We start from the raw sequence: 13,193 nt of genomic DNA on the forward strand, positions 1-13,193 counted from the left end.
CGAGGGGACCGACTAGTTATACACACTTTTGCAATACTCATTGTCCAACTCCGTTTTGTTAATACACAATTAAGCTGAGTACACGTAGTTGCTATTGTTATTCACCTTTTGTTCAAGTAATTGACGTTTTGTAATAGTTATTTACAATATTAAAAAAGAATGAAAGTTAATATTGATGTTTGAAATTCTATTACATTTTTGTTAATATTTTTATGCTAGATTGTTTTAGGTCGTACTGTTGCTGTTATAATTTGATGAGCGGCTCTGTAGTCACCCTCCCGGTTAAAATCTAACCTCAATTAAACATTCTTATTTTCAACAACAAAGTTAACGTTTACGTATAATTTGTAGGTTCTGCGCTACAAAGGACTTAGGCCTTAACAGTAATTAGACGTCTAGGATCCTAGATCTGGTCTAGGCGAGTCTAGACTGAGACCTTGACGCAGACCTTGTAGCAAAATGTGCGAACAACGTTGAAATTCTCTCAGATATTATTTCTTATATAAAATAAAACTTTTTGGGTCTGTTTTGTTTTGTTTCTGAGAACCTTGCGCCTGGTCCTTGTTTCTGAATTGATTTTGGTATAAAGATGTTCGAATATAACATGTTATCTTAACATTAACAAACAAGACAAGCATTGTGGGCAAACCTTAACATTTTTTTTCGTTTGTTATACTAACATTTAAAAGTTTTGTTTTCTTTTTTTGTCTCTACAATCCAGTTGCTATATACCTAAGCAGAAGTCATAGAACTATAATATATTGTACAACAGCAACAACACACCAGCTAAATCCACAACGTCTTATCAGACGCAAATCGCAACGGAACAAACTATACGGTATCCATTATCCTCGGCCCTACACAAACACAGCGCCTCCTACATCTGTGCCCCTGGTACCGTGACATACTGGCCACACAACTGTCCGCTTTAATCTAGACATGTCAAACCTAAACCCGCAATAGACCAACTTGTCTTCCCTGAAAAACTTCGGGTGACGTCAGGTTTTCATAAGAAAGGGTGCGATACAAGAGCAATGCTGTTTTAGACATGACTGACGGACATAACATAAATGACAAAAACGTTTCTGTGGCAACTAGATTTAAAATACAAATCTATCTATATGTATATACTAATATATAAAGCTGAAGAGTTTGTTTATTTGTTTGAACGCGCTAATCTCAGGAACTACTGGGTCGAATCGAAAAAATCTTTTTGTGTTGAATAGACCACTTATCAAGGAAGGCTGTAGGCTATATAACATCACGCTGCGACTAAAAGGAGCGACAATGGAAAATACGGGGAAAATTTTAACCACGTGGACGAAGTCGCTGGCAACAGCTAGTATAAAGATAATATTGCAATAGTACATCTTATAATAATGTCACTCTCCTTGAAATGAAGTAAAAAGTTTCTACATTCGTTCTCAAAAGTAAGTCGTGGTTATATTTAGGCAAAATCTCAACTAATAAAATTAAATTACAGAAAGAAAACACTACCCTTTGAGTAACAAAGCTTTTTAAACGTCCAATAGATAGATTAGATAGTCAGTATAATAATGTCCAATTCGCTAAGCCTCGAAAGTACCGTAATCTCAAAGTTGCCGTCAGTTTAGCATTTAAATAATCTGACCGCGATAACAGGAGTCCCGCGGGCTTTAAACCTGAGTTCAACTAATTTGGAAACGGACTCGTTATTACTGAATTAACACCTACTCTATTACACTGTGAATACTTTTAAAAGTTTTAATATCGGAACATAAATGTGGAGTTTAAATTGGCTTTTTACAATTGTAAGTATTTTAAAACGTTACAGGAAATGTAATTATGGAAAATTGATGAAACTTTTCTTCATTCGACTAACTTCATAAAGATAATTCATATGAAATGATATTCTCATAAAGCTGAACAAATGCTACAACTCCAGTGAACGAGTTATTACTTTAGCAGCAGTAAAAACGCATATCTCGTGACAATACCGCAGCGCCAACAGACAGTATCGTGACTACATAGCTATACTAATTGCCGCGGCTCGGTCCGCTTTTCCCCAGTTTTTCGCACGCTCGCGTTTTTCACTTTAGAACAATGTCGTCATTCAGTTTCCACTTTCGTTTTCACTGATGGACGCTGATCCGATGCGCAGGCGCAAAAAATGCACCACTGTTACACGACGCATGCTGTACTGGTGACATATTATGTGCTGGATAACTCTGTTGTGGTGAACAGGGTTCTTCAAAAAGTCTGTTAAAGAATATTCCAACTTTTTTATTTTTAGTAGGTTATGTTATATAGACGCCGCAGTGAGATTAAATGATGATAAACTGAAAAAGATTTCAAAAAATGACGGATTAAAAAATCTCATAGTATAATTTAGTTTACCTTTGCAAGTAATCTCAAGAACCGAAATGATTTAAATATCAGTAAACTACTATTATTTGAAAAAACAAGTTAAAAATATTTTCTTTTTAGATTTTATTATTTAACAAACATATAATTTAAAATGAAATCACCCCCTATCCGTGCAGGTACCAGGCGCCCAGACCAGCTCGCTACATTGTTGTTCATACCGTACAATACCGTATCACGTTTGTTTACCGTTTTCACTCTCTATATTTTTCTCGCGAGTGAAAACTCCTCCGGCAGCGGCGCCGGCGCAGCTGCGTGCGAATCTTTTTTATACTACACGTAATGAGATTAGTAGATCGTGTTCGGTTTTTTATAATGCGATTACTTGTTCAGTTTCCATGATCTGAGTAGGTAGTGAAAATAACTGGATCAGTAGGAGTGCATATAAATAACGCAGAAGTTAATAAAGTAGGTAATTCAGTGTTGTAGCGCCATTTGAGAGAGGCCTATGAGAGAGGACATAGGTACAGCGATATTATCGTATCCGTGATAGCATGAAAATCATTAAAATTATTTACCAAAAGTTATAATTATACCGTTTGTTCGGCACCGAATTTAATACATTTTATATTGTAATCATAACATATAACCGGAACACCATCCGGGTCGTGGAAAGTCGGAAATCAATTCGACCGCGGCCCGGATCCTCGGCGAAATTAATATATCACACTGTTCATTCCACTTTCCCGTAGTACATGAAATATATGCACGATAGTATCCGTAGTATTTATCACATTTAACTCTTTCAAATGTATTCTCTATTTTCGGAACCTTAACATCCCTTTATCCTGCATAAATACGGCAACCAAGTCATGTTTCTATCCCTTCATTAGATAAAGCTCATTTCAAATGTATCTGAGCATTCTGTAAGCTGCAACACTACTTTGCTTTTCCAGTTTCTGTTTATAAAACACTCTTTAAATCTAAGTAAACCCTCGTTGAACGAAGCGCATCGTATTCCGATTCAGGTGACAAACAAAGCTGGTTATTGCCAATTGAATAGTTCGGCAAATTATATCGAGCTAATGATCTCTGGTCAAATACAATTTTGCTAATTACAAGCACCTAGCAAGGCTTCCATGGATTGATATTTTAATTTACTAAGCTTATGGGTTCTGCTACCCTGGTACTTTCCACGAACGGCTGTCCGCCAAGCAACTGTTATCAAGTCCTGAGGACATTGTCTCCGTATCTTGGCTGTCCAGCTGCAAGGGTACAGCTATCGCCAGTCGACTGATTGCGCCGAGTGTTTGCTGTCAAGGCGAACCGATGCAAACACCGCGAGTGTTTGTGCAGAAGCACTTCACAATATTTACTTTATAATGATTGTAATGCAGTAGTATCTTTGAGACAGGATGACGTGTGGAATAGGCTGACATTACAAAATGTAATTGATTATAAATACAAACTTGTAATTCAAATACCTCATTGTTTCGCGTATAAGGCTTTTAATTCCTCAGTTGAAAGTGAAAATAATTCACACAAAAAGCAGGTGCAGTACATAAGCTATAAATTACAATTTAATTCTTTAAAGTTAAGTATTTCCTCGTTGATATACAATAGATTGATATCTCGCCATACATATGTAAAGGGTATTTGAATACAAACAGTGGCAGCGCGGCGCTGACCGCTCGATCCTGCGTAACACTCCGCGGCCGGACACAGGCTAAAAATACTTGCGTGTAAAAAAATAAAAAGCATGCCATAGACCAGTCTTCCTGTGCTAATCGATGCCAATTATAACTACAGTCGCCATGTGTTAAGATAACCGGGACTCGTCCTGTTTAACAAAGCTATTTCAGTTTACTTTTATTTTCGGCATACATAATTCGGTACAATATTACACAAATACAATGACTCAATCTTTACTCAAGGTCGAAGTAATTACATGATAGTAAAGCCGTTCAAACTCTGTTTATAAATAAAAATAAGTTCTAAATAACGTCATGATGTCGGAATAGAAGTCAAACGTAACAAGCCGCCTAGTAAAACAATGTAGACCTTTGCGATTTCCTGCCGGCGTCACCCTCATAGCCTCCATCATTACTTTCAAGCCTAAGGGCTCACAGGGCTGGAAGGGCCTCCAGCTGCCCCTTTTCACGTCTTTCTGTGGCTCATCTAGTCAAAAGAATGTCTTCCTCAACTTGTAAACAAGAAACAAAGGTTCAGAACCTCAACTTAAATACTAGCGTCAGATTACACCGAAGAAAAACTCGCTAACTAGATACGACAAGTTTTAATTAGTTACAAACATTAATTACATTATAACAAATTAATTTCAGCACATTATTAAAACAATGTCGCTTCTAGAGATTGAGGTCAAGAAAATATGTATATTCCAGTGATCTAGAAACAAGGAAAATGTACTCTCTTATCTCAAATTACACTGCACAAGTAGCTACCCTAAACAACTAATGTACAAATATCTGGATGCAAAAACGATTAGTATTGAGGAACGGAGTAAGGTCATGCCGTCCCTTTCACACTTGCGGAAACCCGGTGATAACAGACAAGGCGGGGGCTACTTTACTATTCATAACCCTTGATTGTGCTGCCGTTAGTGGCAGCGCATCCATGACGTGCAGAATATGTGTGTGTGCGTGCAGTGCATTACGCGCGCGTGTGTGGGTATGCGCGGGCGCAGCGACGGCGCGTAGCCTTGAATTCGTACAACGACTGCACTTGTACAACGATAACCGTTCGGAAATGTATCATAGTGATATATATTTAATTGATACTCTTATTTCTGTTATCATAAAAAAATATGTTTTATCTATTGAGACCATCATAACAAATTTAGATAGCACATTCCAAATCTGTTTCCACATTGGTCTCTAATCGAACAATAAATCATGTTTCTGACCTACTCCAGCGTATACAAATAAAAACAATATAGTCGTTACAATCAACAAGTCTAATATGTTTTCTTGTGAAATACATAATTTTCCTACTACTGTTAAATTGTTGGTAAAATTCCTTCAGATAACGAACTCGGATTACAACACATACTGGTTATGTTAAAATGTTTCCTTATTTTAACTGTTTCGTAACCTACTCCAATTCCAATAAGATACCAAGTAGAAAACAAAAGAAATGTGTATACTACCTTATAATACCCAGTTAAAATATATGTAATGTTAATTTTGCTAAAACCAAAGGGCGGTTGGCAATTTCAAAATTTAAAATTCTCTTTCTTCCAATACAAAAATATTTTCATGTGGAACGTTTCGGAACGCATCAAGATCTGCAACACCTCCGTCCCTTGGCCGCGCATCTCGTTCCTCAAGTATCGCTGTCCTTGTCCCACTCGTGCTCAAGCGTAGCTCTGTCTCGTGCGCACGCGCACATAATTGGCGCCGCAGGAAGCGCAGAGAGATTGATGATCTAAGCGCTGGATCGAACGTTGTTTTTTATTATTTTCTCGTTATTGCAAGTTCCGTTGGTTATTTTAATGGCCGTGACTCGGGAGCGGCGGGTTTGTAGGCCAGGCTCTAGATATACGGGGAAATGTTACGCTGGCATAGCGTTATGGAACCTGGCCTAATACTGCGGCCGCAGACCACTAATGTACTGATCGTTAACATATGTATGTTAATGTTACGCTTTTATGATTAACGTCTCATTATATCGCAAGTGCTCGGGGAAGGGTTTTTGTTTGGTTCTCTCCTGTTAGATCCTATTTATAAGTTAATATATCCGATTGGAAGAATATCTGTGACGCGTATTATCTGCTTGTAGAAATCTTACATCGAATCACTCATAATTATTTCTCATTAAAAATGTAATTATTTAAAGGGACTCTCGATCGGAAATGTTTAATAATAACCGCTCGGGCCTCCAAGTCCAAGGTCGCGGCCTGGACCCGGGCTGTCTCAGTTCCCTGATTATTACCAATATCATCCCAATTTACCTTTTGTCGCGGCGCAGACATTACAAATTTCGCTAACGGGTTCGTCTGACCTCCGAAACGTAGAGGTCGTACGGACCGGCATTACAATTGTAAATTTCCCTCACGTTCTGTGTGTCTGTTTTAGCGCCCTACAGATGACCTACATCTCGTGGAAAAATGGAAATTCTCTGAATGTGTAACGTTGAGAGACTAGGGACGGACGCAGATGCCTCATGCTCCCTTACTGTGTTCCTAATCCCGACAGATGTAGACTACACTATTGTTCAAAGAAACTCACTATTCATTCTGAATTTTAAAAAATTCTATTGTTAAATTATTACTTATGTTTCAACGGTTTAAAATCAAACAGGTATTTGATATTTTCAACAACTAAATTAGCATTATCAAACCCGTAAAATTGATTGATGTCCTGGGTATTTATATACATAGTTGTGTGAAGAATACAGGCTCTACCTTTCAGGGACCCTGAAATATTGTCAGGAATGTCATAAGGTCTGAGATATTCGGCGTTGGCCCACATACATAGGAGTGCTGGAGTGTAGCCAATCTTTTAGAGTTATCGCGAGATAGATAGTGCTCATAGAAACATTCCGACGATTGATATTACCTCATGAAGCTTTTTATGTTTCTCACCATTGTGTTACGAGAAAATTGACTTAGCAAAGTATGTATGTGCTTAAGTTAAAATAAATATTTATTGCTTTTTCATACACTTCAATGAATAATTATGATCGTTTTCGTACACTATTGTCGTTTCTTTTATATTCTATCGTATAGAGTTTTATTTAGTTTTGAGGGCTTAGTTCACTGCTGTTTATTTCCATGACAACAGGTATTTACAGGTACAGGATACAGGTTAAACAAACAAACTGATTAATTTCCCTGTTCTATTTATTTATATAGAATTGATATAAATTATCGTCATCTTCCTCACGGTGAGATACAAGCCAACCGCAAAAGGAATTATCAATTTTATGTCATACATTTCATTTTACAAAGAAAATCCTTCATTTCTCTTTGCTAATGTTACCCTAAATCAAAAAAAGTTTAAGACACAGTTTTCGTAGCAATAAAGACAGATTTAGCTGGTTCAGTGCGTCCGCTCCGATAGGCAAGTCTCCATCGTGCCGCAAGGAAAGCAAAACATCTGTTATCAACTGACAGAAACAAATGATTACATATCGAGTTACATAAGCGGGGTCGACGACCGAACGATCGACGATAGACCCCCGACCTGGGCCAGATAACACCAGCCATCTTAGATTCAACTAGAAATAATTGTATATAACCGTTATGTACGATACATAAGTATATGTGTTGTATATAGCGCAGTGAAGAGCCGCGAGGTATATAACACTATGTATGAAGCTATTCAGAGTTTCCAATTAGCGTCGTATAGGAATTCAATCAGTCTCAATGTTTGGTTAAAGGAAAACTTTCAAACGCACGGTATTCTAACTGAAAATACAAGTACACGTGAGTTCTTTTTAGTCCAGAATAAAAGAGCTAGAAGTTCACATAACGCAAAAATTATGAATTTAATTTAATCTATAGATTTAATAATTAGATTAAGGCAACGTGTGTATATAATTTTACAAGTAAGATATATAACTTTCTCCCATTTCTGTTAGAGAAACTTGAAACTGAAACTAGTTTTTTACTAAACGTAATGAAAAGCTAAACGTTAAACGTATTCAAATTCATTAATAATGCCCTTTGAAGCCTTTGTTCCAGTACGGTACCTAGGTAGATAGGTACAGCCCAGACAGTTGCGGTCCTAAAGACTCAGTCTAAGATACGGAGATCGCACAAAGGAGTATCATAACAGGTTCATTCTACCGTAATGTATAGAGAACACTAAGAATATTGCCACTTATAGCAGAAACGAGAAAATATATTACTCAACGAATAGATGGAAATATTATCTGTAATTAAGGATGATTTTTGGTACAAAACTCGAAAATATACATAAAAACTGTTAGTCAGGGACACGCTTAGAAGTATTAATATGGAAATGACTTCGATAAGCTTCAAATATAAATGTAAAGTGTGATTATCACTAATAAAATGAGTGAAAGCTAATGAGAATGATCTGACAACAAAACAGTTTGTTTCATGGGCTCATTAGAGTAGGAACGCACTTTCCATAGGTCTTGGCCTAGGTGAATAAAGAACAGCAATAGTTCTGAAAGGAATTGAAGTGTACGACTTTTGAACGCTGCGTCTCCGCGCAATTTCGATCCCATTCACATCTTTATATAATGCACAATACGTATTATTTTCTATTTATTTTTCTAAACAGCGTCACGTGGTACCAACGTTGTTTCATCACATTGACTGTCATGTTTAGTGCAAGAATGTTTGTAATAAGTTTATCAGAGAGTGCGAACTCAATACTATCTCGAAATTTATTCTGCCAGCGTCGCGTGTTCGGCATTCTGCTATTATTATAAATAATGTTTGCATATTATCATATAATACTATGTTAATTTTTTACGCACTATAATTGTATCTGTTAAACGAAATTAAGTACTTTATTTCTTGTTGGAATAGGAACAAGAACAAAATGTATGCGTCAAAGGACCAACTTAAATTGGATATCATAGTTCTCGCTCTCTTATTGGAATCTAGTTTAGCGATATAACCTTGTTATTGGGAAGCGAGACAGTGAGGTGTAACTTAGTTACTTGGACCGAGACTGCCTGCACGAAGCTCGGTAAGGAAATTTATGAAATTGTACATAGATATAAGATATAGCAAGACTATTCTATACAACAACAAAATATGTGTATACTTGATGCATTTAAAGTTCACTTTATATTATGTACCGAGAGACAAATGAACACAAGTAACGCCGCCAGGAATAGCCAGCACAACAATGTTCTCAACAACATTGTCATTCAGGCGCACCTCTATAATTATGCCAAAAATATGCGTCACACTTCCACGTTGGTCGTAACAGCCAACATTTATCTGTTTAGGACGAACGTGTGACATTGGCTCTAAATTCATAGTAGGCACTACCCTATCTATCGGCCCACTAGTATAGCCTGCTCCCCGGCGCGGACGGCGGCTTGCACGCCCGCGGCTCTAGCTCTGCTGGTGATGTCAGTGTGTCACGTGGTCGGCGCGCGCGCAACTTTATTTGTAAGTCGGTCAATGCCCCGAGCGTTAGATAAAAAAACACACAATTTGTTTACGCGGTGTGTTACGCAAAACTTCGCTGATTGTCCAAGCGTTCCGGTTCGTGATAAATATTATAAATTATTATTTAACTCATGATCTACGAAATAACATTATTTTATTATTGACTCTGTCGCTTAAGTTTACTCGTTTTATCTGCTCAACGCGCTTTGTGTCAACAAAGCTGAAGTAATTAAAAATGTTATAAAAACAATGAAATCAGAACCTGTTTTGGCTGAAACAAAATTAATTAGCAATATAATTTTCCTCGTAAATTCATTACCTGAACACAATCAGTCGCAAACGAGACCAGCGTCGAACCAGCAACGCTAATTAATCAAGTCGACTAAACAGTGAAAACCTGTTGGGTAACTCGGGAAATGAAGGAAAGCTCTGCGACGAAAGTGGAAAAGCTTTGGCAACACGCACACAGGCGCACTGCGCACACAGCCGCGCGCAACACACGGGCAGCGCGCGCCAGTGTGCACGAACGCACACAAGCGCGCACAGTACGAAAACGAAAGTGTCCGAGCGGCGCCGAGCGCGCCCGAAGCGAGCTCACGAAGTCAGTGGAACTCATCGTCGAAACTGGGACATCAGTCCGTAATACGACGCGAACGCCGGCGGACGCGGCGCGCGGTTGCAACACAACACATTACGCTCTATGACATAACTGCAAACTGTGGGCTTGTGATTATGGTGTTTGGTGATAATAATTAAATATGATGGCTGTGGAAGTTCGTCCGGCTAGTGCCGGCCCGGAGACCCGCCGGTCACCTGCCGCCGATCGTAGAGCGCTCAGCGCAGATAACGAACCTCGCACGCTGGCCGCCAGGAAGGCCTACCCTGAGGAGCCACCTTCTCCGAAACCAGAACCAGAGGAAGACGATGCCCCATTAGACTTGACAGTTCGTAAAGAGATTTCTGTATGCGAGTTCGCGCGACATTCCTTCGCGGATCCGTCAGACTATGTAAGGACCCAGATGATCCTGAGGCAGTCACAGGACTACCTGGCGTCCGGCCGGGACTCCGGCACCGAGTCCGACGACTCCGCCGGCCGCCTCAGCCCCGGCGACGACGCCATCTCCGGAAAGGCTTACAAGAAGTCACTCATGAAGAGATACAGTAAGTCTAACACTAAACACAACAACACTGCTTCATATACTCTTGATAAGAGCTATTACCAATAAATCATTCTGAAATATTTTACTGACCGGTATTATAATCATTTTATATCAACAGACTAAAAAATGAAAAAGAAAACATCTTTACGATAAATCAAACATACATAATTTAAGACATCTGAATTAATTAAAAGAGTTACACTTGTAATTGTTTAAATAAAAGGAACGTTGTATTGATATACTAAAAGTGAAAATTAAAAAGACTTTTCCGTGAGGCTACACCAAACATGAAAAGAAAGTGCTACGAGCTACGTATGTAGCGGTTGCTACGGGGCAGCTACGCGGCCATAGCTTATGGTTTCTTTATGAATAGAATTGATATGAGTATGACACGCATTGTGTGAATAGTTTTACTGTAGAATACGTGAATAATATGTATGGACGCCGCCCTGACCTAGCTCAACATGCAGCGCGTAGGGCGGGGGTGGAGCGCCCAGCGGTTGGCAATCACGTCGCTTCTATTTACAATACGTCGATACAACATTAATTGGAATACAGATATTTCCACTTATTTTTGGATTATATGTTTGATAATAATCTTTTATATTGTTATGTTCAACATGGAACAAATAACTGCTAATATATAAGACTCGTCAAAATTATAAAGGAGCAGTCATCTTTTCCTCGTCAAACAAATAGGGAAACATTGTTAACATGTAGATATATTTTGGGTATTTCCGTGTGTTCGTGCATTAATGTCAATCTTGCAACTACCTAATGTTATATTTGTTTAGGAGAGGATATGCGATAGGCACTTACACGCTGCGGTTTGTGTTTACTTATATAGTTGGATTAAACTCATCTAAATAGAATTAATATTTTTTTCTGTTGCAACTCTACTCTAACCATATTGTTTCAGGTTTACAAAAACAACCAAAAATATTAAAAATTATAATCCCACTTATTTCGTATTAGTTTTAATGTCATTTTGAAAAACTATTGAGTGATAATTGAAAAAAAAATTAAGCAATTTCAATTAAAACAGGATGTTTTGAAATCTTCTCTGCAATAAATATAATCACTTTTACATTGAATCCCCAATTAAAAACTCTACATTTAAAGAGGTAAAGTCAGAAGAGCTACGAGTACATGTTTAGATATCCCAGCTTTTCAAGTACAGCCTGTTACTATCCATGGATGTAGCTCCACGTATTTGCCGGCTACAGCCTGCGGGAGTTGTTCAGACATGTTACACACATACCAGACCACGCCAGACATGTTTTTGTTGGTTGTTATGTAAGAACATGTCTGCCAATCTACAGTAACGTTCACTTCGGATATTAATTTGTGTTTTATTAATCAAGCTGTTCAGTTCAATTTTCTGGTGTAATTCAGATACTCCATTATTAGAAACCGTTACATGTTTTGTGCCTTATTAAAAGCCTTCTTTTATTTTCAAGCTCTATTTTTCAGTTCAATATAAAAATAATTCACAACCTTTACTGAACATATATTATATTATAGGGAAGGTAAAAACGGTTCGCATGACAACTGTGACGCTTGATAATACATGCATTATTGAGCACACGCTCGATAGCTACTCCTACAATATCGACGCTACCACGGTTGCAGGATGCGTTTCTATGGTTATTTCTGATCGTCCTCACATTTAACGTTTTCTTTTCCTATTGCTCGGATCCGCTTTGTTTCCCCGCTGGTCATTACAGGCGCGAGTTCCTTCCTTCTTCACTTGATGCATCATACGAGCACTTACATATTAATCACTCAACGCTAATTAAGTACCCTTGGGTCTTGCATTAGGTGTATTCGTCCTATACTATTATTCCATATAGCGTTTCTCCTTTCAAGTTTAATTACGACAGATTTGTATGAAACAAGTAATTAAAAAGTATCCGTGTTTTGAGCGGCTCCACTTATTAAGCCGAACTCTATAGGAAACCTTATGCCTCCGATTGGCTAAGATCGTATTAAATTCTAATAATAATTAGCTCTCCATTTTCTTGTTTGGTATCCGAATTGTAGAGGATGTAGAGTTAGTGACGCGGGTTCGAGTTGCGTCGGGTTTAGCTCAAGTCTGTTGAATGTTCTCGCGGTATAAAGTCGCGCTGCTCTGCTCACCGTATTGTAACAAGTGTCGTGAGAATACATACATACATAGAATCCGTTTGCGCATTTATCCGGCAGCATTCTTCTAAACAATAGGTTATTGTGCAGCCACTGTTTACTATCGGCCACTACGCGATGTTTTCAACCAAATTCTATTAAATATGCACCTGAAATTTGTTAGAAAATCGTATACAAACGAAACACACATGATATAATTACATGAATGGAGAGTTTTGTCTGCAGATATGACATAATTGTGTCCGAACTGCGGATCACAACAATTATTTTTATTGAGTTAGTACGTGACCCCGTTGATCACGCTTCAGCTAAAATTCTCCTGACAACACACAATCGTGCACACTGCACCAACATGAATAAAGGTCATTGACACATCACGGAAAACACAAATGTGCATTATTGTGCATACATATGTATTACGGCGACAT

At 38.2% G+C, this 13,193-nt stretch overlaps 1 protein-coding gene across 8 annotated transcripts in view; it reads left to right on the top strand.

Annotated features, from left to right (window-relative positions):
• LOC113493682 (ecdysone-induced protein 74EF) overlaps window positions 1–13,193 on the top strand; it is a 159,990-nt gene that overhangs the window by 100,972 nt on the left and 45,825 nt on the right. Inside the window, exon 1 of one of the 8 annotated variants that reach the window (XM_026871668.1) lies at window positions 1,234–10,621. The exons of the other annotated variants lie outside the window; for them this stretch is intronic. Coding sequence (XP_026727469.1) covers window positions 10,219–10,621 — 403 coding nt within the window. The 5' untranslated portion in view covers window positions 1,234–10,218. Of the gene's footprint in view, window positions 1–1,233; window positions 10,622–13,193 lie in introns of those variants that run through there. 8 annotated transcript variants of the gene reach the window in all.

This window comes from Trichoplusia ni, chromosome 5, assembly GCF_003590095.1.
Source record: "Trichoplusia ni isolate ovarian cell line Hi5 chromosome 5, tn1, whole genome shotgun sequence".
Classification (NCBI taxonomy): domain Eukaryota; kingdom Metazoa; phylum Arthropoda; class Insecta; order Lepidoptera; family Noctuidae; genus Trichoplusia; species Trichoplusia ni.